The 24,526-nt window shown below is 39.9% G+C and overlaps 1 protein-coding gene and 1 non-coding gene across 3 annotated transcripts; both read left to right on the plus strand.

Moving 5' to 3' along the window:
* The first annotated feature begins 245 nt into the window (after positions 1-245).
* CDC23 (cell division cycle 23) lies at positions 246-24,462 on the plus strand. Of its 2 annotated transcripts, XM_055429314.2 has the most exons (16): positions 246-436; positions 522-594; positions 2,336-2,473; positions 3,849-3,891; positions 4,562-4,667; positions 4,800-4,932; positions 6,687-6,864; positions 6,948-7,045; positions 7,186-7,267; positions 20,098-20,251; positions 20,506-20,625; positions 21,184-21,259; positions 21,577-21,638; positions 23,008-23,086; positions 23,164-23,283; positions 23,485-24,462. In XM_055429314.2, exons 1-16 carry the CDS (start codon positions 246-248, stop codon positions 23,653-23,655), a joined length of 1,824 nt encoding a protein of 607 aa, XP_055285289.2. In that variant the 3' UTR covers positions 23,656-24,462. The 2 variants fall into 2 exon arrangements, with proteins under 2 accessions (XP_055285289.2, XP_088694771.1); XM_088838645.1 differs by lacking the exon at positions 2,336-2,473 and having other exon boundaries at positions 268-436.
* On the plus strand, positions 2,743-2,869 carry LOC129559677 (small nucleolar RNA ACA64). The gene has a single exon (XR_008686618.1). It is a non-coding gene; the product is annotated as a small nucleolar RNA ACA64 (small nucleolar RNA).
* Positions 24,463-24,526: the final 64 nt, after the last annotated feature.

A 24,526-nucleotide genomic window follows, 5' to 3' on the forward strand; every position in this document is an offset into this window, starting at 1 on the left:
GTCCACTTTTCCATTCACTCATTCCTCTCTGCCCCGCCCAGAAATCGTGGCTTCGTCCGTTCTTTCTTGTTCTAACTTTCCCGCCCCAGTAGTTCTTGGCCAATCGCAGACGTAATTGTCTCTTCCCGCCCGACCTCTTAGTGACTTTACGAGAAGGAAGGTTTCTGATTGGTTTTTCTGTAGCAGGAGCCCGCCAATAACAGACAGACTTTTTTGGTTCAGAGGGTCAGGCAGTATTTTCGCTGATGATTGGTTGGGGTGGTCGAGACAGGAAAATGGCTGCGAGCTCCTCTATAGTGTCGGTGGCCGCCACGGCTTCCTTGGTGCCGGTCCTGCCATCCAGCTGCGATTTCTCAAATTTGCGGGAAGTTAAAAAGCAGCTGCTACTTATCGCGGGTCTCACCCGGGAGCGGGGCCTCCTGCACAGTAGCAAGTGGTAAGATGTCGGGGTCCGAGGGGACCAGGGTTGGATCCTCGGCCTTGCGGGGCTTGGGCTGATTCAGTTTGTGTGGCTGTTCCAGGTCTGCGGAGTTGGCCTTCTCTCTCCCGGCATTGCCTCTGTCTGAGCTGCAGCCGCCGCCGCCTATTACAGAGGTAACGACGTATTCACAGCTAGTGCTCCCCGGCATCAGAAGAGATACTGAGTGCCCTGTCACCAGAGGGGAGCACACAGTTTAGCAGGGATGTTTTTAGAGGGAGTTCAAACCATTCAGAGATGGATATTTTAAGCAATTTTATCTGTATCTGTTAGCTAAGCTTGGGAAGACTTGGTGCTCCAACTTAAGCTTTTGGAGGAATTAGTAAATAATGCTTGCTTAAGATTTCCGTCTTTTAGATTTTTACAGCTCAACCTCGACAGTATACATAACGTGGAGAAGCATATAAGGTTTTTACAACAGTGCGAAACCGATTTTGGATCCAGACGGTTCTGGGTTCAAATCTCAGCCACACTAGCGACTTTTGACAGATTACTTAATTAACCTCCTGAGCCACAGTTTCCTCATCAGTGAAATGCAGATAGTAGTATTTACTTTATGGGGATACTGAGAGAGTTAAATGAGATATGAATACATTTTATGCATGATCTATAGTACTTATGTTTACATAGTTTGTGTAGTCTGAAAGAGTTTTGTCATAATCCATTTTGTTTTTCCTGAAGATGCCATTTCTTGATTCCACTCCTCCTCCAACCACACACACACACTCACACACTTAAAAGCAGTAAATATTCATTATCCAAAAGGTGCAATGCATGGCATATATACACTACCATGCGTAAAACATATAGCTAACAGGAAGATGCTGTATAACACAGGGAGCTCCACTCAGTACTCTGTGATAAATAGAGGGATGGTATGGGAGAGTGGGAAGGAGACTCAGAGGTAGGGGATAAATGTATACGTATGGCTGATTCACTGATGTTGTACAACAGAAACTAACACAATATAAGGCAATTATATTCCATTATAAAGCAAAACAAGTCACACAAAAAATGTATAATGCAAGTGAGAGAGGTGGAAGAAGAAATAAGCAAATGATGAGTATATATGAAAAGGGCCACCACAATCGTAAGCTTGAATGGCCACATTTAGGACATGTTCATCCAGTGAAGAAAACATGAATATAATTTTGGCTCCAGTTTTGTGCTGGCAGTATTTGGGAAGGAAGAATGAAGAGAATGAAATTATTAAAGTTTTAATCAACTTATCCCTAAATTTGAAGGAATTGTATGTTTTTACCTCAGGCATGTATCATTTAATTTTTTTACATAGAGACTATAGCTGTGATTTTTGCTTTTACAGTACTAATATGTCAAAACTTGAAGACCTAAAAATACAATTAATTCCACAATATATTGCATTTATGTAGACATTTAAAAGTCTGGAGAAGGAAAGGGATGCCAGATATTAATACTAGACATTTTTCATGATTTTTTTACTTTTTCCTCATATCACATGTATATTATTGGCTCCATTTTACAGATGAAGAAGTGAATACTCAGAGAAGCTAAGTAAGTTCCTTACTAATGTCTTGAATCCAGGAAGTCAAGAAGTCAGAATTTAAATCTAAAGCATATGCTACTTCCCACTACATTTGCAGAAACAATACAAATTTCTGAGTGCTGGTTTAGTTTTTTAAAGTTCTTTCCCCATCTTTTTATTTTGAAAGAATGTACTGTTATTTTACTTCATAAATTAATAAATAAGTATTGGGTTTTGGGGAGGAGGAAAATAATTATTGTTTCTTACATCTTGAATTTAATAAATATGCTTCTTGGATTAGAACTTCTGTTATCCTGTTCTTAATCACCAACATAAGCTTGTCTCTTTTTTAGGAAGATGCCCAGGATATGGATGCTTACACCCTGGCCAAGGCCTACTTTGATGTTAAAGAGTATGATCGGGCAGCACATTTCCTGCATGGCTGCAATAGCAAGAAAGCCTATTTTCTGTACATGTATTCTAGATATCTGGTGAGGGCCGTTTTAAGATGTCATTCTTAAAATGTTACCAGCAAAGCATCCATGTTTAGAATCCCAATAGAAAAAAATTAATCTTTAATAGTTTAGCAATAGGCTACTTGGTGAATATACTTTATAAATACTTAATAAAGAAGACATCATAAGAAAAGTAAAAAGAATAATGGTATGAAAGGAAATATAAAAATATTGAAAATATTCATTATTGATAAAGGCAGGGGGCAGTAGACTGTTTCAGGAGTAAACCTTTATATAGTTTTGGCATTGGTTGAAAATCACCTGTGGCTTTGGTTGTGGCTATGGGTGAAATTTGCTGCCCAGAGCCACTGGGAACCTCAGCTCACCACCCACTCCTTTGTGTGGGGAGGTGAAACCCAGACCCTGACATGTGTGGACTGCTGCTCTGGGCGTGTATGCATGCTGTGTGCTCAGACACTGTCGTGTCTGACTCTGAGACCCCATGAACTGTAGCCTGCTAGGCCCCTCTGTCCATGGGATTACTCAGGCAAGAATACTGCAGTGGGTTGCCATTTCCTCCTCCAGGGGATCTTCCCGACCCAGGGATTGAACTCATGTCTCCTGCTGCTCTGGGCAGATTATGTCAGTTTGAAATACTATGCCCAAATAATTCTTGAAGAAACTTCACTTGTTCAATAGAAATACTTCAGTTTGTGTACAGGGATATATGTACAAAGCTATTCATTGAAGTATTTTTTGTAGTAGGCAAAAAAATTAAGAACCTAACCATTAGTCAAGAAATTCATTGTTAATTTTTGCCTGAAGTTTTCTTTTTTATAATGTTGTGAAATGATGATCTACTCCAGGACTCTCTTGAGAAGTAAATTCTACTCTAAGCAAGACCCTAGGATTTCCCTGGTGGTCCAGTGGCTAAGACTCCCTGTTCCCAATGCAGGGGGCCTGGGTTCGATCCCTGGTCAAGGAACTAGATCCCTCATGCTCCAACTAAGGGTTTGCATGTTGCAGCTAAAATCCCACATGCCTCAGCTAAAAAAAGATCCTGCATGCTGCAACTAAGACCTGCTGTGGCCAAATAAATACATGAATACTTATTTTTTTTTTTAAAGAGCGTATTTTTCCCTTCACTTGTTTATGTATTTATCTAGTGTCAGTATGGACTCAAGGATACCTAATTTTTTTTTGTTTATAATTCATTATTGTACTTTATCATTTTGGTACTCAAATTATTCCAGATTTGCAGTGGGAGCTCCTAAATAGTTGTTTAAAATTAGTGACCAATAGTAGATTTCATTTTGGACTTGGACCCTTTAGGTCAATTCTGGCTGCTTGTTTCAGAACAGGTTTCAGAATAAACTGAAAAAAGACCTACTTACTGATTTTTCTCTTACAGTCTGGAGAAAAGAAGAAGGATGATGAAACAGTTGATAGCCTAGGTATAATTTCTTTCTCTTATCTTTTGGACTAAAGCAGAAGTTACAAATTCTAATTCCTGTAGGAGCCAGGCAGGTAATATAAACGTCGGAAGTAGACTGAGGAAAAGTCTGCAAGCTGGAGAGCACAGCTGACCGGTTGTCACCCAGCTGCCTCTGAGGGCTGCTGCTGCTGCTGCTAAGTCGCTTCAGTCGTGTCCGACTCTGTGCGACCCCATAGATGGAAGCCCACCAGGCTCCCCCTTCCCTGGGATTCTCTAGGCAAGAGTACTGGAGTGGGGTGCCATTGCCTTCTCTGGCCTCTGAGGTCTACCTTGTGGGAATGTGGGCTTGATTTTGTCAGGGGCTTTCTTCCCTTGTCCTTACCCTGTTCCCTGCAACCTGAACCTGGAAATTTAGATTTTTAGTTGAGGCTTCTGATATTTAAATATTTGATAATTAACTCAAAAATTTTAAAAACCTGTGTGGACCTAACAGAATATGACTGCAGACCGATTATCAGTTGCAGTTTCTGTAATAAAGTAAATGGACTGTGTAAGATGTCATCGGCTATTGGTGAACGTTGGCTGGAAGTTCCAGTTATAACTTTGGTTGATGCCAAAGGGAGTATCTGAGTCTATGAAATAAAAAGCAGCAGTCTACCCTTAGGTCAGAAACTCTGTTTCTTTCCTAGGTCCTCTGGAGAAAGGTCAAGTGAAAAATGAGGCTCTTAGAGAATTGAGAGTGGAGCTCAGCAAAAAACACCAGACTCGGGAACTTGATGGCTTTGGCCTTTATCTGTAAGTGTTACAGTAATTTGTCTTTTTTTTTTTTTTTTGTAAGTGTTACAGTAATTTGGAACTTCTGAGAGAGATACTTCTGAGTAGAGGCAAGATGTTATTAACATCTGTGATCGTTCCCTTCTTTTCTAGGTATGGTGTGGTGCTTCGAAAGCTGGACTTAGTGAAAGAGGCCATTGATGTGTTTGTGGAGGCTACTCATGTTTTGCCTTTGCACTGGGGAGCCTGGCTAGAACTCTGTAACTTGATTACCGACAAAGAGATGGTAAATTTGAGATGAGCTATATGAAAAATCTTTTGCTTCAAGTCTTATGTAATTCTTTAATAATCGGGTAAGGGGAGAAAAATTTTGCTAAACCTTTCATTATAGCTACCTCTTTGCTCCCTCTCCTATGGTCTCCTTCACTGTTGGGATTTAGGTCTTTATTTGAAAGACTAATGTCTAGCTCTTGTTTGGTAGATGCTGGTGGATTTGCATCCAGTTGTGTTAGACTAACTTTTCATTTTCATGCTTTCAGATTCAAGTTTTACTGTAACTTGTTTTATAGACTAAATGCTATTATAGTTTCCTAATTCCAAAGATGCTATAGGAATGATTTCTCTTAAATCAAGAATTGTATTAGAAACATGTTTAATGTCTCTTCTGAACTGTCATAGGACTCTGTTAAGATTTAGAAATTTGTTAATTAACGAAATAATGTATATGAAATTGCTTTCTAAACTGCAGTTGTTTGATTAGTCATTGTTAGAGAACAGTGTCTACAGAGTTTATTTTGCTATTCTTCAGTAGTTAATAGAAGCAACAACATACTTCCTTTTGTTGACTCTAAGGGACCAAGGGCTGGTTGATTTCCCTTAATCTTGACACATGCTACTATATTTTGAGTCTGAAATCTTCATCTTGGTTTACTTCTATTCTCTTATCTCTAACTGCCTACCAGACTTTTATTGAAAATTTGTTTAGCTCTGAACTTAAAATATGTAAAACCACATTTCTCATCTTGCCTCTTCAGTTCTCTTTCTTCCTCTCAACGTGGTGGACTCTCATTTATTTCACTACTTCTCAGAATATACTCAGTCTTGATGCCTCAAATTCATATTTTGTCTCTTCCCTTTTTCTTATCTCCCTTTATCTAGTCAGTCACCAGACACTGCCATGGTTTCCTTCTTGTCTGCATCTCTTTCTCTTGGTTCCCTTTGCCACTTTGGTTATCATCTCAAATCTAGATTACTTAAAAGTAATAAATACTTTCTATCTAGCTTTCCTATTTTTGTACTTCCATTTCCAAGCTATCCTACATACTGTTTCGAAACTTATTCTTAAAGCACTCATGTCATCATGTCATTCTCTTAACAAAAATTGCAGTGTTTTCACATTGCATCCCATTTCTGGTTGTAGCATAGCACCCACTCTTAGTTCAGTCTTTTTTTTCCTACAGCTTCCCAACACATAGCCTCGCCTCAAACTGAACTAGTTGGCCTCATCCTGCTTACCTACACTCATAACTTTTTCCTCTGTTGTTACCCTTACCTAGAATGTTGTCTTTTTTCTCTCTCCGCTTTAATATTCAGTTTCTACCCATCCTCCAAAGCTCACCTCAAATCCTATCTTTTTGAAGCTAGACCATTCTTCCCTATTCCCCCTATTATGTTTGTGAGTCCTATTCACTTAATTGAACAGCATCTCAGGTGGTGCTAGTGCTAAAGTGTAGGAGACATAAGAGATTGGGTTTGATCCCTGGGTTGGGAAGATCCCCTGGAGGAGGAAATGGCAACCCACTCCAGTTTTCTTGCCTGGAGAATCCCATGGACAGAGGAGCCTGGTAGGCTGCAAAACGTAGGGTTGCAGACTTCAACTTGATTGAAGCGACTGAATAAACACACACACCTGTTCATTATTAGGTGCTCTAATAAAATTTTGGTGATAAATTCTTTTAGAAAATAAAGATAGTTCCTTGATGTTCATTTCGGAGAGAGGTCAAAGTATATTAAGTATGTCCCTCTCTCTCCTGCTGCCAGCTGAAGTTCCTGTCTTTGCCAGACACCTGGATGAAAGAGTTTTTTCTGGCCCATATATATACAGAGTTGCAGTTGATAGAGGAGGCCCTGCAGAAATATCAGAATCTCATTGATGTGGGCTTCTCTAAGAGCTCATATATTGTTTCCCAAATTGCAGTTGCCTATCACAATATCAGAGGTGAGTGAATAAGGATAACGAAGTACCATCAAATCCTGAAGGTAGCACTGTATTGTTTTCTGAACTCTGTCTTATTTCTGCAGATATTGACAAAGCCCTCTCTATTTTTAATGAGCTAAGGAAACAAGACCCTTACAGGATTGAAAATATGGACACATTCTCCAACCTTCTTTATGTCAGGGTGAGCTGCTTCCTTTGCTTGGACTTGATTAAGCTCGTTTGTGCTTTGATCTCCTGTGTTGGATTGTCACGTCATAGCATTAGATACAAGAAAAGTAAGGGTTCCTTTTTCATGCTTAGATTATCTTTCCTTTCTTTCAGAGCATGAAATCTGAGTTGAGTTATCTGGCTCACAACCTCTGTGAGATTGATAAATATCGTGTAGAAACATGCTGTGTAATTGGTAAGAGTCACTATTTTTTTTCTTTCAAGATTTATATTTATTGTAAGTAACCCAAATAACAACAATATAAAAGTGTCAGGGGGATAGTTCTGTGGCAGTCCAGTGATTAGTACTCTGAGATTCTACTGCAGGGGGCATGGATTCAACCTCTGGTCAAAGAATTGGGATCCTGCCAAAAATAGAAGTGTCAAAGGTAATAAAATTATATACAGTAGAATGTCATGGCAAGCCACTCCAGTACTCTTGCCTAGAAAATCCCATGGACAGAGGAGCCTGGTGGGCTACAGTCCATGGGGTCGCTACTAGTTGGACATGACTGAGCGACTTCACTTTCACTTTCACGCATTGGAGAAGGAAATGGCAACCCACTCCAGTGTTCTTGCCTGGAGAATCCCAGGGATGGTGGAGCCTGGTGGGCTGCAGTCTATGGGGTCGCACAGAGTCGGACACAACTGAAGCGACCTAGCAGTAGAATGTCAAGGATCACTGTAATCCCACTCCCAAGACTGTTTGGTGAATACACCTTCAGAATATTTTTCTGTGTAAATAGTAAAAATGGTATATGTGTAGGTATGGTTATTTACAAAAATTGTGTCATTATATACACTGCTTTGTAGTGTCCTTTTTTTTTAACCTGAAATATATCTTTTTCCATCTTTTCATGCCATTACATCTAGAGTTGTATTATTTATGATTCAGTTCAGTTCAATCGCTCAGTTTCTAGGTAGTATTTTATTATATAGATGTGCCTTTTTAAAATTTAATTATTTTTTATTGTATAAGTTGTGACTAGTGTTTCTCTTCAAGAAAGTTAGAGATACCAAGGGAGCATTTCATGCAAAGATGGGCACAATAAAAGACAGAAACGGTATGGACCTAACAGAAGCAGAAGCTATTAAGAAGAGGTAGCAAGAATACACAGAAGAACTATACAAAAAAGATCTTCACGACCCAGATGATCACGATGGTGTGATCACTCACCTAGAGCCAGATATCCTGGAATGTGAGATCAAGTGGGCCTTACTTGAAGCATCACTATGAGTAAAACTAGTGGAGGTGATGGAATTCCAGTTGAGCTATTTCAAATCCTAAAAGATGATGCTGTGAAAGTGTTGTACTCAATAAGCCAGCAAATTCAGAAAAGTCAGCAGTGGCCACAGGACTTTAAGAGGTCAGTTTTCATTCTAGTCCCAAAGAAATGCAGTGCCAGAGAATGTTCAAACTACCACACAGTTGCACTCATCTCACATGCTAGCAAAATAATGCTTAAAATTGTCCAAGTGAGGCTTTAACAGTATGTGAACCAAAAACTTCCAGATGTTCAAGCTGGTTTTAGAAAAGGCAGAAGAACCAGAGATCAAATGGCCGACATCTGTTGGATCATAGAAAAAGCAAGGGAATTCCAGAAAAGCATCTACTTCTGCTTTATTGACTACGCCAAAGCCTTTGACTGTGTGGATCACAACAAACTGGAAAATTCTTTAAGGGATGGGAATACCAGACCACCTTAACTGCCTCCTGAGAAATCTGTATGCAGGTCAAGAAGCGACAGTTAGAACCAGACATGGAATGACAGACTGGTTCCAAATTGGGAAAGGAGTACGTCAAGGCTGTATATTGTCACCCTGCTTATTCAACTTTTATGGAGGGTACATCATGTGAAATGCCGGGCTGGATGAAGCACAGCTGGAATCAAGATTGCTGGGGAAAACATCAATACCTCAGATATGCAGATGACAACACCCTTATGGCAGAAAGCAAAGAGGAACTAAAGAGCCTTTTGATGAAAGTGAAAGAGGAGAGTGAAAAAGCTGTCTTAAAACTCAGTTCAGTTCAGTTCAGTTCAGTTCAGTCGCTCAGTCGTGTCCGACTCTCCGCGACCCCATGAATCACAGCACGCCAGGCCTCCCTGTCCATCACCAACTCCCGGAGTACACTCAAACTCATGTCCACAGAGTCGGTGATGCCATCCAGCCATCTCATTCTCCGTCGTCCCCTTCTCCTCCCGCCCCCAACCTTTCCCAGCATCAGAGTCTTTTCCAGTGAGTCAACTCGTCGCATGAGGTGGCCAAAGTATTGCAGTTTCAGCTTTAGCATCAGTCCCTCCAATGAACATCCAGGATTGATCTCCTTTAGAATGGACTGGTTGGATCTCCTTGCAGTATAAGGGACTCTCAAGAGTCTTCTCCAACACCACAGTTCAAAAGCATCGATTCTTCGGCGATCAGCCTTCTTCACAGTCCAACTCTCACAACCATACATGACCACGGGAAAAACCATTGCCTTGACTAGACGGACCTTGGTTGGCAAAGTAATGTCTCTGCTTTTTAATATACTATCAAGGTTGGTCATAACTTTCCTTCCAAGGAGCAAGCGTCTTTTAATTTCATGGCTGCAATCAGCATCTGCAGTGATTTTGGAGCCCAAAAAAACAAAGTCTGACCCTGTTTCCACTGTTTTTCCATCTATTTCCCATGAAGTGATGGGACCAGATGCCATGATCTTTGTTTTCTGAATGTTGAGCTTCAAACCAACCTTTTCACTCTCCTCTTTCACTTTCATCAAGAGGCTTTTGAGTTCCTCTTCACTTTCTGCCATAAGGGTAGTGTCATCTGCATATCTGAGGTTATTGATATTTCTCCCAGCAATCTTGACTCCAGCTTGTGCTTCTTCCAGCCCAGCGTTCCTCATGATGTACTCTGCATATAAGTTAAATAAGCAAGGTGACAATATACAACCTTGACGTACACCTTTTCCTATTTGGAACCAGTCTTAAAACTCAACATTCCAAAAATTAAAATCATGGCATCCAGTACCATCACATTGTGGCAAATAGATGGGGAAACAGTGGAAACAGTGGCTGAATTTATTTTTGGGGGCTCCAAAATCACTGCAGATGGTGCTTGCAGCCATGAAATTAAAAGACACTTTCTCCTTGGAAGGAAAGTTATTACCAACCTAGACAGCATATTAAAAAGCAGAGACATTACTTTGCCAACCAAGGTCCGTCTAGTCAAGGCTATGGTTTTTCCAGTGGTCATGTATGAATGTGAGAGTTAGACTATAAAGAAAGCTGAGTGTAGAAGAATTGATGCTTTTGAACTGTGGTGTTGGAGAAGACTCTTGAGAGTCCCTTGGACTGCAAGGTGATCCAACCAGTCCATCCTAAAGGAGATCAGTCCTGGGTGTTCATTGGAAGAACTGATATTGAAGCTGAAACTCCAATACTTTGGCCACCTAATGCTAAGAGCTGACTCATTTGAAAAGACCCTGATGCTGGGAAAGATTGAGGGCAGGAGGAGAAGGGGACAACAGAGGATGTGATGGTTGGATGGCATCACCGACTCAGTGGACGTGGGTTTGGGTGGACCCTGGGAGTTGGTGATGGATGGGGAGGCCTGGTGTGCTGCAGTTCATGGAGTTGCAAAGAGTCGGACACAACTGAGCGATTGAACTGAACTGAACTGGACTGCAAGCAGATCAAACCAGTCAAGGAAATCAGTCCTGAATATTCATTGGAAGGACTGATACTGAAGCTTAAACTCCAATACCTTGGCCACCTGATGTGAACTGACTTACTGAAAAAGACCCTGATGCTGGCAAAGATTGAAGGCAGGAGAAGTGGATGACAGAGGATGAGATGGTTGGATGACATCACCGACTAGATGGACATGAGTTTGAGCAAGCTCTGGGAGTTGGTGATGGACGGGGAAGTCGGGCGTGCTACAGTCCATGCAGTCGCAAAGATTCAGACACAACTGAGCGACTGAACTGACCGAGTATTTGTTAATATATAAAAATTACTTTAGGAAACATCTTTGTAGTTTTGTTTGTTTATGCAACTATTTCTTTTTCAATTTTAATTTTTATTTATTTTTGTAACACTGGGTCTTTGTTGCTCTTCATGGACTTTCTCTAGTTGTGTCAAGCAGAGGCTACTCTTCTTTGTGCTGCACAGGCTTCTCATTGCGGTGGCTTCTCTTGTTGTGAAACACAGGCTCTAGGTGCACAGGCTTTAGTAGTTGTAGCACATGAGTTCAGTAGTTATGGCTTGCCGGCTCTAGAGCACAGGCTCAATAGTTGTGGCACATGGGCTTAGTTGCTCCTTGGCATGTGGGATCTTCCTAGATCAGGGATTGAACCCGTGTCCCCTCCACTGGCAGGCAGATTCTTATCCACTGTACTACCACGGAAGTCTTTTATGCAACTCTTTCTGTGTAATAAGTTCCTTGCAGTGAAATGCTGGATCAAAAGGGTGTGTATTTTAAACTTACTAATATTACTAAAATGTTCGTAAGAATTTCCAGTTCTATGAAAAAAAATGAGATTACCTCTTTTTTATATACAAGGGTGTCTCAAGCTTGGCCCTGTTGACAGTTTTGGTTTTAATTTCTTTTGAGGGAGGCTGTCCTATACACTGGGGCTTCCCCAGTGGCTCAGTGGTAAAGAATCCACCTGGCAATGCAAGAGCCTTCGGAGATACAGGTTCATTTCCTGGGTTGGGAAGGTCCTTTGGAGAAAGAAATGCAACCCACTCCAGTATTCTTACCAGAATAGTCCCATAGACAGAGGAGCCTGGAAGGTTACAGTCCATGGAGTCGCAGAGAGTCGGACACGACTGAGCGACTGAGCACACATGCATGTCCTGTACACTGCAGGATGTTAGCAGTATACCCAGCTTCTAACCAGTCAATGTCAGTAACCTCCTTCTGCCAGGTGGGACAGCCAAAAATGTTTGCAGGTAAAGCCAAATAACCTCTTGGGGTCAGAATCATCCTCCATTGAGAACTGTGGTCCCATGTATTTGGTCACCCTAGTGTAGCGTGATAATCAGTTGGCACAAATAGGTGAATGGCCACTCTTGGATAAAAGTAACCTTGGTTGTTTGTGATTGAAAGTCTAAGTTTCCTGGAGATGAAAGACCTTGTTCCTGGGTCTTTGGTGATATGGTACTGAGAACTTTGTTGTTAATAAAGTGATAGAATTTCAGTTCAGTCATTCAGTAAGTATTTCCAGACCTTGAAGAAGTTGTAGTCTAGTATGGGAAATAAACATAAAAAAAAAAAAAAATCCTAGACCTGGGTTTGATCCATGGGTTGGGAAGTTCCTCTGGAGAAGGGAATGGCAACCCACTCCAGTATTCTTGCCTGGAGAATCCCATGGATAGAGGAGCCTGGTGGGCTACAGTCTGTGGGGTCACAGAGTTGGACACAACTGAGCAACTAATAATAAAACAACAATGGAAACATAGGTAAGAGAACAGATGATCTTTTCAGTGTCAGAGCGTTATGAATGAAGCATAAAGTCCATTAAAGTGAGAATGGAATTCCAGTTTATTCAGAAAACATCCTTTCAACATGTTGTGAATACCAGGTACTGTAATTTGTGTTGCAGTACATACCACATTACCAACTGAGGAAGATTAGTAAGAAATGATGATATAGTGGGTTGAGTGTTATGATTGAAGTAGACATAGGACACAGATTACATAGGACAGGTAGCTAGCTAATCCAGTCTGATTAGGGAAGGCGTCTTGAGAAGGTGAGATCTGAAGGAATGACAGTTGACTAAGGGAGAAGATGGATTGACTTGGGAGGGGTATTGCAGTGCAGAGGCACTGAAGTGTGAAACAGGCAGTGATCCTGAAGCACGGTGTGGGAGGAGGGAATGGTCAAAAGGGACCAGATCTTGAAGAGCCTTTTATGCTTTGCCAGAAGTTTGGATTTTATTCTTAAGGCAGGAGAAGTCTTCTGATGGATTTTAGACCAGACAGTGATAAACTTTTTCAGATTTTCATTTTCAAATGATAACTGGAGACTGTGCTGGGAAGGTTAGGAAAAGGGCAAGACTAGATGCAGGAAGACCAACAAGGAGGATTTTGCAATAATCCAGTCTAGAGATGAGCCCAAGCTGAGGTATTGGCAGGAGGAATGAAGAGAGGTGATTAGACTTAGAAGATATTTAGGAATTAGAACAAATAGAAGTTGATGAATGGGTAACTAGATTTACAGCAGTGTCCTTTACCTGAAGAAAGGAAAGAAATATAGTTAGGGAAGATACTGTTCTTTTTTAGCCTACTAACTTAAAACCAGTTAAAATCAAAGGAGACATGCATATGAAGAGTAATGCTTTAGGAGTTTCTGGATTTTTATTTATTTATTGTTTGGCTGTGCCACACAGTTTATGGGATCTTAGTTCCCCTAGCCTAGAAAATCCCATGGATGGAGGAACCTGGTAGGCTGCAGTCCGTGGGGTCACTAAGGGTCGGACACGACTGAGCGACTTCACTTTCACTTTTCACTTTCACACATTGGAGAAGGAAATGGCAACCCACTCCACTGTTCTTGCCTGGAGAATCCCAGGGACGGGGGAGCCTGGTGGGCTTCCGTCTATGGGGTCACACAGAGTCGGACACGACTGAAGTGACTTAGCAGCAGCAGCAGCAGGGTTTAAAGCCAGGCCTTTGGCAGTGAGACCAAGGAGTCCTAACCACTGGACTACCAGGGCATTCCCATCTGTTTTTGAAACTAATTGTTTGATTGGTAAGCTTTTTAAATTTATTTTTATTTTGGTAAACTTCTTAATGAACTGTTTTTGTTTTCTCTTCAGTATATCTGTGCATGCGTATAACGCTCAGTTGTGTCTGACTCTTTGCAAACCCTTGAACTGTGGCACACCAGGCTCCTTCATCCATTGTATTCTCTCAGCATACAAGAATACTGGAGTGGGTTGCCATTTCCTCCTCCAGGGAATCTCCCTGACCCAGGGATTAAACTGGCATCTCCTGCATTGCAGATAGATGCTTTACTGCTGAGCTATCCTGTCCTTTGCCCTCAGTATATCTGTAATGCCTAACAAAGTTCCTAATATACTGTCTTAATAAATGTTTGTTGAATTCAGCCCACCTATTTTAAGAATAAAGAATGTTAGATAAGATACAAAGTATATTTCAGCTTCCATACTATAGTCAATTCATAGGTTGTGAAAGGAGTAAAAAGGGTGGAGAGAGAAGAAACATGAGGACCCGAAAGAGTGATAAATAGAGTGATAGCAAGCAACCCCTACTTATTTATTTCTTGCTTCTGATTTTATGTCTTTTTTTTTTTTTTTTCTAAAAAAGAATTTTATTAAAAAAGCACAAATGCAAAGAAATGAACAGAGGAAAATGTATGCGTCGAACCTGGACTGGTCACTTATGATAATATACATGCTACAATTCCATTCTCCCCAATCATTCCACCTTCACCCTCTCCCACAGAGTCCCAAAGACTGTTCTAAATGCCTATGTCTCTTTTGCAGTCTCTTATACAGGGTTCAGGTTACCATTTTTCTAAATTCCATATATATGCGTTAATATACAGTATTGATGTTCTTCTTTCTGGCTTACTTCACTCTGTATAATTGGCTCCAATTTCATCCACCTCATTAAAACTGGTTCAAATGCATTCTTTTTGATGGCTGAGAAATACTCCATTATGTATATGTACCAAAGCTTTCTTATCCATTCATCTGCAGATGGACATCTAGGTTGCTTCCATGTCCTGGCTATTATAAACAGTGCTGCAATGAACATTGGAGTACATGTGTCTCTTTCAATTCTGGTTTCCTCGGTATGTATGCCCAGGAGTGCGATCGCTGGATCATATGGCAGTTCTATTTCCAGTTTTCTGAGGAATCTCCACACTGTTCTCCATAGCGGCTGTACTAGTTTGCATTCCCACCAACAGTGTAAGAGGGTTCCCTTCTCTCCACACCCTCTCCAGCACTTATTGCATGTAGACTTTTGGATAGCAGCCATTCTGACTGGTGTGAAATGGTATCTCATTGTGGTTTTGATTTGCATTTCTCTGATGATGAGGGATGTTGAGCATTTTTTCATGTGTTTATTAGCCATCTTTATGTCTTCTTTGGAGAAATGTCTGTTTAGTTCTTTGGCCCATTTTTTGATTGGGTCACTTAGTTTTCTGGAATTAAGCTGCAGGAGCTGCTTGTATAATTTGGAGATTAATCCTTTATCAGTTGCTTCATTTGCTATTATTTTCTCCCATTCTGAAGGCTGTCTTCTCACCTTGCTTAGAGTTACCTTTGCTGTGCAGAAGCTTTTGATTTTAATTAGGTCCCATTTGTTTATTTTTGCTTTTATTTCCAATATTCTGGGAGGTGGGTCTTGGAGGATCCTGCTGTGATTTATGTCGGAGAGTGTTTTGCCTACGTTCTCCTCTAGGAGTTTTATAGTTTCTGGTCTTACATTTAGATCTTTAATCCATTTTGAGTTTATTTTGGTGTATGGTGTTAGGAAGTGTTCTAGTTTCATTCTTTTACAAGTGGCTGACCAGTTTTCCCAGCACCACTTGTTAAAGAGACTGTCTTTTCTCCATTTTATATTCTTGCCTCCTTTGTCGAAGATAAGGTGTCCATAGGAGCGTGGGTTTATCTCTGGGCTTTCTATTTTGTTCCATTGATCTATATTTCTGTCTTTATGCCAGTACCATACTGTCTTGATGACTGTGGCTTTGTAATAGAGCCTGAAGTCCGGCAGGTTAATTCCCCCAGTTCCATTCTTCCTCAAGATTGCTTTGGCTATTCGAGGTTTTTTGTATTTCCATACAAATTGTGAGATTATTTGTTCTAGTTCTGTGAAAAATATTGTTGGTAGCTTGATAGGGATTGCATTGAATGTATAAATTACTTTGGGTAGTATACTCATTTTTACAATATTTATTCTTCCAATCCACAAACACGGTATATTTCTCCATCTATTTATGTCCTCTTTGATTACTTTCACTAGTGTTTTATAGTTTTCTATGTACAAGTCTTTTGTTTCCTTAGGTAGATATATTCCTAAGTATTTAATTGTTTTCATTGCAACAGTGAATGGAATAGTTTCCTTAATTTCTCTTTCTATTTTCTCATTATTAGTGTATAGGAATGCAAGGGATTTCTGTGTGTTGATTTTATATCCTGCAACTTTACTGTAATCATTGATTAGCTCTAGTAGTTTTCTGGTAGAGTCTTTAGGGTTTTCTGTGTAGAGGATCATGTCATCAGCGAACAGTGAAAGCTTTACTTCTTCTTTTCCAATTTGTATTCCTTTTATGTCTTTTTCTGCTCTGATTGCTGTGGCCAAAACTTCCAGAACTATGTTGAATAGTAGTGGTGAGAGTGGGCACCCTTGTCTTGTTCCTGACTTTAGGGGAAATGCTTTCAGTTTTTCACCATTGAGGATAATGTTTGCTGTGGGTTTGTCATATATAGCTTTTATTATGTTGAGGTATATCCCTTCAATTCCCACTTTCTGGAGGGTTTTTATCAAAAATGGATGTTGAATTTTGTCGAAGGCTTTCTCTGCATCTATTGAGATAATCATATGATTTTTATTTTTCAGTTTGTTAATGTGGTGTATTACGTTGATTGATTTGCGGATATTGAAGAATCCTTGCATTCCTGGGATAAAGCCCACTTGGTCATGATGTATGATCTTCTTAATGTGTTGTTGGATTCTGATTGCTAGAATTTTGTTAAGGATTTTTGCATCTATGTTCATCAGTGATATTGGCCTATAGTTTTCTTTTTTTGTGGGGTCTTTACCAGGTTTTGGGATTAGGGTGATGGTGGCCTCATAGAATGAGTTTGGAAGTTTCCCTTCCTCAGCTATTTTCTGGAAGAGTTTGAGTAGAATAGGTGTTAGCTCTTCTCTAAATTTTTGGTAGAATTCAGCTGTGAAGCCGTCTGGACCTGGGCTTTTGTTTGCTGGGAGATTTTTGATTACAGTTTCAATTTCCGTGCTTGTGATGGGTTTGTTCAGATTTTCTATTTCTTCCTGGTTCAGTTTTGGAAAGTTGTACTTTTCTAGGAATTTGTCCATTTTGATTTTATGTCTTGATGTGAGTTGAATGCTTCTTTTTACATTTTTTCTGGAGTTCGAGTCTCTGAAGGCAGCTTTACACACACACGCACATTACTGTGTAGCATGGTGAAGATTTGGACTCTGGAACCAAACTGCCCAAGTTTAACTCTTGGTTTTGCTACTCACCCACTCCAGTGTTCTTGCCTGGAGAATCCCAGGGACGGGGGAGCCTGGTGGGCTGCCGTCTATAGGGTCACACAGAGTTGGACACGACTGAAGTGACTTAGCAGCAGCAGCAGCAGCTATGTGACAGTGGATTTAAGTTCTCCTCATCCATAAAGGGATTTATCAGTAGAACCTTTTCCTATGTGTTTGTTTTAAGGATTAAGTAAATTAATACATACAAAGCACTTATAACAATGTTACGTTTCCCAGCACTGTAATTATACAATACATTGTAGCTGTTCCAACTGGTCAAAAAAGCTCATCTACTTAACCTTTGCACAGAACTTGACTATTCTGAGTTACTTAGCATCTCTTTTGTCATCCTGACTCCTTTAGTAGCTAAAGCTTATACTCCTGCTACCACTGCTTCACTTCTATTCTATTACAGAAGTTAACCCTTGGACAATCTGCTTTAAAGTTTGGTTATTTTTCTGTATCTGGGTCTGAGTCAGTGGCAGAAGCAAAGGTATCTTTGTTTACATATAGACCTCCCATCTTTTTTCCCAGGCGAATATCAACTTGAATGATCTTATGTGATACAGACAGTTGTTATAAATGATTTCTCCTGAATCAAACTGACAGCTGAATCTAGACCAATTTTTTAAAAAAAGACAAACACATATATAGAAATAGTATTACTTCTTTTTACCAGAGTGGAATCATAAAATTTCTTGCAATTTGCTTTTTCCATTTGACAGTTTATCGAGATCTCTGTAAATTAGTATATGTATATATCTAAACCCATCCTTTTTTGTATATGCACATACAGTTTTTACATAAAGGAGTTGTTTTTTTTTTTTTTTCCCCCTCACTGCACCCTTCATCCTTTAAAATACTTGTGTTAGCATGTTCCGGTAGCACATGAAAAATATACATACACATATATGTGGGGTTTGGGCTTCCTTGGTGGCTCAGTGGTAAAGAATCCACCTGTCAGTGTTGGAGAGGCAGGTTCAGTCCCTGTGTGAGGAAGATACCCTGGAGAAGGAAACGACAATCCACTCCAGTATTCTTGCCTGGGAAGTCCCATGGATAGGGGAGCCTGGTGGGCTACCGTCCATGGGGTCATAAAAGAGTTGAATACGACTTAGTGACTAAACAGCAACAATTCAGGGTTTAATGGGCTGTTTGCTTATAAAAATAGGATCATATTGTACCCATTTCTCTGCATTTTACTTTTCTCATTCAACAATATCTCGTGAAAAATCATTCAGAAGTCTTGGTGTATCGCTGATTTTTTTCTTCTTTTTAAAATAGTTTAGGTATAGTTGATTTACAGTATTATATTGGTTTCAGGTATACAACATAGCGATTCTGTATCTTTTCTGTACAGATGATCATATAATTTTATTTTTCATTTTGTTAATGTGGTATATATCACATTGATTAATTTGCAGGTATTGAACCATCCATGCATCCCTGGGATGAATCCCACTTGATCATGATGTATGATCCTTTTAATGTATTACTGAATTCAGTTTGCAAATACATTGAGGACTTTTTCGTCTATGATCATTAGTGATATTGGCCTATAATTTTCTTTTTTTGGACATATCTTTGGTTTTGGTATCAAGGTGATGCTGGCTTTGTGGAATGAGTTTGGAAATGTTCCTTCTGTAATTTTTGGGAATAATTTGAAAAAAATAATTGTTAGCTCTTTTCTAAATGTTTGATAAAATTCATCTGTGAAGTCATCTGGTCCCAGACTTTTCTTTGTTGGAAGTTTTTTTTATTGCTGATTCAGTTTTATTACTGGTAATTGGTCTGTTTATATTTTCTATTCCTGTTTTAATTTTTGGAGATTATATATTTCTAGGAATATGTCCATTTCTTCTAGGTTGTCCATTTTATTGGTATATATTAAAGATAGCTTTATTGAGGGATAATTTTTATACCATAAAATTCACCCATTTTAAGTTTACAGTTCATTGAGTTTTTGTTAACTTATTAAGTTGTGTAACCATAATCATAATCCAGTTTAGAAAATTCTGTCATACCCCAAAATTCCCTTGAGTCTATTTGCAGTCAGTCCTACTCTCATTCCCTAGCAGATCTGCCTTCTGAGTGTGCAGTTTTGCCTTTACTAAAAATTTTAAATGGAACTTGGAATATTTAGTCTTATTATGTGGCTTTTTTCACAGAGCTGTATTTTGAGGTTTGTCCATGTTGTAGCATATGTCAGTAGTTCTTTTCTTTTTACTGCCGAGAAGTATTTCATTGTCTGGATATATACCACATTTCATTTATGTATTTACTAGTTGGGACAAGTCAGATGGCCTTTATTCCCTTTCTTCAAATACATTTTTTAATAGAATCCTAAAATCTTTCATATACTCTTTTTAAGACCAGTGGTAATAGAACTTCCTTGATTCTTGTGGAAGAGAGGAGTTCAGAGTTCTTCATTTAACCTTTCAGGTACTTCCTTAGGAACCTAGGAAGATAGTTGGAAAGCTACCAATCTGAAGCATACTCTAGGAATATCTTACCCTTTATTAAGAAAATATATATATAAATGCTAATATCCAGAGGAAATAAAGTGAATAAAACATTTGTGGTGTTAGGAAACACTTTTTTTTAAAAAACCAGAATGTGTGATAGATCAAATATATTTTCTAAGGAAATGATGATATTGCCTATACAATTTAGTTTTTCTGCAAGGACTTTGGGAGAATGAGTTCATGCCTACCCTGTGTAATTCTGCCTATTTTAGTGACTTATTTTAATCTTTATAGTTCACATATTTTTTTTTTCCAATCAGGCAATTATTATAGTTTGCGTTCTCAACATGAGAAAGCAGCCTTGTATTTCCAGAGAGCCTTGAAATTGAATCCTCGGTATCTTGGGGCCTGGACACTGATGGGACATGAGTACATGGAAATGAAGAACACGTCTGCTGCTATTCAGGCTTATAGGTGAGGTTTTAGTTGGAGGGTGAGGTGGAGCAGATTGTTGTGATTTTAAAAACCTTTGGGAAGATCATCTGGAGAAGGGAATGGCTTCCCACTCTAGTTTTCTTGCCCATGGATAGAGGAGCCTGATAGGCTACAGTCCGTGGGGTCCAAAGGGAATTGGACACAACTGAGCAAGTAACACTTTCACTTTATTGAGTCTGCAAGTCGCTAACTTTGATTCTGCCTTCTTACCAGTTTTCTCTTCCATTTCTTAGGCATGCTATTGAGGTCAATAAGCGGGACTACAGAGCCTGGTATGGCCTTGGGCAGACCTATGAAATCCTTAAGATGCCGTTTTATTGCCTTTATTATTATAGACGGGCCCACCAGCTTCGGTAAGTCTGACCACCACCTGATGATTTGTTTGTTATGGGAAGGGCTGACAACTTTTCTTTCTCTTTGGATAGCTACTGAAGAATCACAGTGAATGGTTTTGACTTTTGGAGACCTAAGTTTAAACACACCATATGTTGTTTGGTCATATGTATTCTACTAATATGTTAATAGCATAACTGTGGGGACTTCCGTGGTGGTCTGGTGGTCAAGAATACGCCTTGTAATGCAGCGGATGTGGGTTTGATCTGTGGTTGGAGAACTAAGATCCCACATGCTGTGGAGCAACTAAGCCCAAGCGCTACAACTACTGAGCCTGTGCATCACAACTAGAGTCCCGCACTGCCATGAGAGATCCTGCATGATGCAACTAAGACCCAAGGCAGCCAAATTAATTTAAAAAGTAGTATAATTGTGAACATAATATAATTATATGAAGTATTGGATTAAAGCCCATTCCTTTCATGGATTTGAAACAGTTGTGGTGGTGGTTCCTCAAGGGAGGACTTCAGTTATCTTTGAAGTCTTGGCTCAGGTTTCCTATTTCTTGTTCCTCACAGGCCCAATGATTCTCGTATGCTGGTTGCTTTAGGAGAATGTTATGAGAAACTTAATCAGCTAGTGGAAGCCAAAAAGGTACATGAAATTGGGTTCTGGAAAATTTATGTGGAAACCTAATGTTTGGATGAGGGGTTGAGCTATTGGTACTTAATTTTCCTTCATTTGTATCTGTCTACATAGGGAAGTCAGACTGTTTATAGGCTCATAGTGTGTATAAAGCAAATCAGGGCTGACTTAGTGGGAATGTTAGTATGTAGCCTGGACCTCAGATCTAGTAAAAATGCTTTGTATTCTCTAAGTCTGAACTCCTGGGAGGATTGCAGGACCTGAGTGAGTCATGGCACATGGGGCAATGGTTGAGGTGACTAGTTTATTTATTTCTTTATTGACAGTGCTATTGGAGAGCTTATGCCGTGGGAGATGTGGAAAAGATGGCTCTGGTGAAACTGGCAAAGTGAGTGAAAGAGTGAAATGTTAGTTATATTTCTGTTGGCTTCTCTGGTAGGTGGATCCTGCATGTTCTGGAGCCTCTTATCCATCATCTACATGAATGAGGGGATGTTCAGTTCAGTTGCTCAGTCGTGTCCGAATCTTTGTGACCCCATGGACTGCAGCATGCCAGGCCTCTCTGTCCATCACCAGCTCCCAGAGTCTCCTCCAACTCATGTCCATCAAGTTGGAGGTGCCATCCAACCATCTCATCCTCTGTCATCCCCTTCTCCTCCCACCTTTAATCTTTCCCAGCATCAGAGTCTTTTCAAATGTGTCAGTTCTTCGCATCAAGTGGCCAAAGTATTGGAGTTTCAGCTTCAGCATCAGTTCTTCCAATGAATATTCAGGACTGATTTCCTTTAGGATTGACTGGTTGGATCTCCTTGCTGTCCAAGGGACTCTCTTAAGAGTCTTCTCCAACACCACAGTTCAAAAGCATCAATTCTTTGGCTCTCAGCTTTCTTTATGGTCCAACTCTAACATCCATACATGACCACTGGGAAAACCATAGCTCTGACTAGACTTTGTTGGCAAAGTAATGTCTCTGCTTTTTAATATGCTGTCTAGGTTGGTCATAACTTTTCTTCCAAGGAGCAAGCATCTTTTAATTTCATGGCTGCAGTCAGCATCTGCAGTGATTTTGGAGCCCCCCAGAATAAAGTCTGTCACTATTTCCCCATCTATTTGCCATGAAGTGATGGACCCAGATGCCATGATCTTAGTTTTCTGAATGTTGAGTTTTAAGCCAAACTCAGGGATGTAGTAAAGTGTATGAATACTGATCTGGAAACTTAGTCATCTTGACTCAAGAGAATGCTAGTACTTTTTGAAGGGGAATTGTTTTCCCATTTGGAAAATTCAAGAACTAATTGAAAGAAATGGAAATTTTTATGTGAGCAGTCTAGAGAAACTAATTTAGGTGTCAGTCTCCTCCTAAGCCCCAGAAAAATACAGAATAACTCAGAAATGATAGGGAAAGAGGTTCTTAAATGCAATTTCATTGGATTCTTACAAAAAAATCTGAATTGCTTGGTATCTTTTTGACCTTACTCAGGTTATTACAAGGCAATTTTTGCAATGGTATGTTATCCAGCTTAAGTATTTACTAACTTTCCCTCCATCACCAGAAGCAGAATGATTTGAAGCTTTGATGAAGTAACCATCACTTCTGGCACTAATATTATTCTGGGTCCCACTGTGTCATTTATGTCAAAATTTGTCCTTGTCTATATATTGTCATTTTTTGATGTTACTTGTGTGCTTTTACTTTTTTTTTATTGTTAGCTTGCTTTGCAATATGATTTGTACCTAAAGACCAATTTCTTTTGTAGGCTTCATGAACAGTTGACAGAGTCAGAACAGGCAGCCCAGTGTTACATCAAGTATATCCAAGATATCTATTCATGTGGGGTATGTGTCATTAGCATGAGAATTGGGTTGCTGATCTTATTCTTATCACCTCAGTCATTCCTGCTTTCCTTATCTAGGAAATAGTGGAACATTTGGAGGAGAGCACTGCTTTCCGCTATCTAGCCCAGTACTATTTTAAGTGCAAGCTGTGGGATGAAGCTTCAGCTTGTGCTCAGAAGTGTTGTGCATTCAATGATGTAAGTATCAGTACTTTAGTGAAAGACTTGGATTTTAAGTTTGAGGACATGACTTTACTCTGATCTGGGGGTGGAAGGTGGTTAAAAGGGTGAGTGGAGAGGCTACCGTGTTCTGAGGAACTTTGTAAGTCAGTATTGTAGAACCTGGTTTTGAGAATAATTTTGGATATATTTTGATACATTTGCTTGACCTTGTTTCAGACCCGGGAAGAAGGTAAGGCCTTGCTCAGGCAAATCCTACAGCTTCGGAACCAAGGCGAGACTCCCTCCACTGAGATACCTGCTCCCTTTTTCCTCCCTGCTTCACTGTCTGCTAACAACACTCCCACACGCAGAGTTTCTCCACTCAACCTGTCTTCAGTCACGCCATAGTTGGCTCCTTTCAAACCAGAACATTGCCAGACCCATATTAAGCCTTATCTCTGTGTAAAGAACAGCCATGTCTATTTTTCCAAGGACCTTATTTCTTTTTGTTTGTACAACTCCTTGGGGACAGTTTATAGAATCACCTTCAGAGTAGACTGACAGAAGAATCCTGGCAGGAACAGATACTGTCTTTTGCCAGTTTGAAGCACTTTTATCTCCCTTCTGTTCAGAGTGGCTACAGATCTTGGCCTTTTTCCCAGGTCTTTTGGCACCCCCACAAAACATCCCTTTAACAGCACTTTAGCACAGGCAAGTCTACAGGAACAAAATTTAAATGCTGCTGGGAGTGGGAGATTTCTTTAGAAAGGCAAGGAAGAAAGCCTGCCACTTTACCCTCTGCTTACAGTAGGGCACTGGAAACCCTAGGAAGGTCAGGGCACTGGATAGACATGACTCATCATTCTTTGATGTGCTGAGCATGACTACTCTGATATCAGAGATTAGTTTTAAATGGAGTCAAGCTGTACTTTTGTTCTCACTAGCAAGACATTCTTCCAAAACATGATTTTGGGGTGTCTCCTAGAAACTTTCAAATTGGAAGTAACAAGTAGAGTTGAACAATGGGGCAAAAGGACTCACTGAGTATGGAACTGATGGCCCCTACTAAGGGGAAAAGATGTTTAGAGTTAGCTATACCCCTTCTAAAGCAGAGCAAGGAGACAGGATTACAGAGTTTCACAAATATTTGGGTGTGATAACTTTTGTGACTATACAGATAAGAATAAACTCTTTAATAAAGTTGGTCTGTTTTAATAAATATTTTTGACATAATTGTTTGTGTCTCTTCCCCCCACCCCATCTCCAGCAGAATTATTTT

Source organism: Moschus berezovskii, chromosome 8 (assembly GCF_049115385.1).
Source record: "Moschus berezovskii isolate FMDL1 chromosome 8, NW_MosBer_1.0, whole genome shotgun sequence".
In the NCBI taxonomy this organism is placed as follows: domain Eukaryota; kingdom Metazoa; phylum Chordata; class Mammalia; order Artiodactyla; family Moschidae; genus Moschus; species Moschus berezovskii.

Excerpts from the sequence above, each read along its gene's own strand:
- CDC23 (XM_055429314.2), top strand. The coding sequence starts at position 246 with ATGATTGGTTGGGGTGGTCGAGACAGGAAAATGGCTGCGAGCTCCTCT. Across the intron at positions 21,260-21,576 it reads AGCTAGTGGAAGCCAAAAAG|TGCTATTGGAGAGCTTATGC; the intron begins GTACATGAAATT and ends CTTTATTGACAG. Across the intron at positions 23,284-23,484 it reads AGTGTTGTGCATTCAATGAT|ACCCGGGAAGAAGGTAAGGC; the intron begins GTAAGTATCAGT and ends ACCTTGTTTCAG.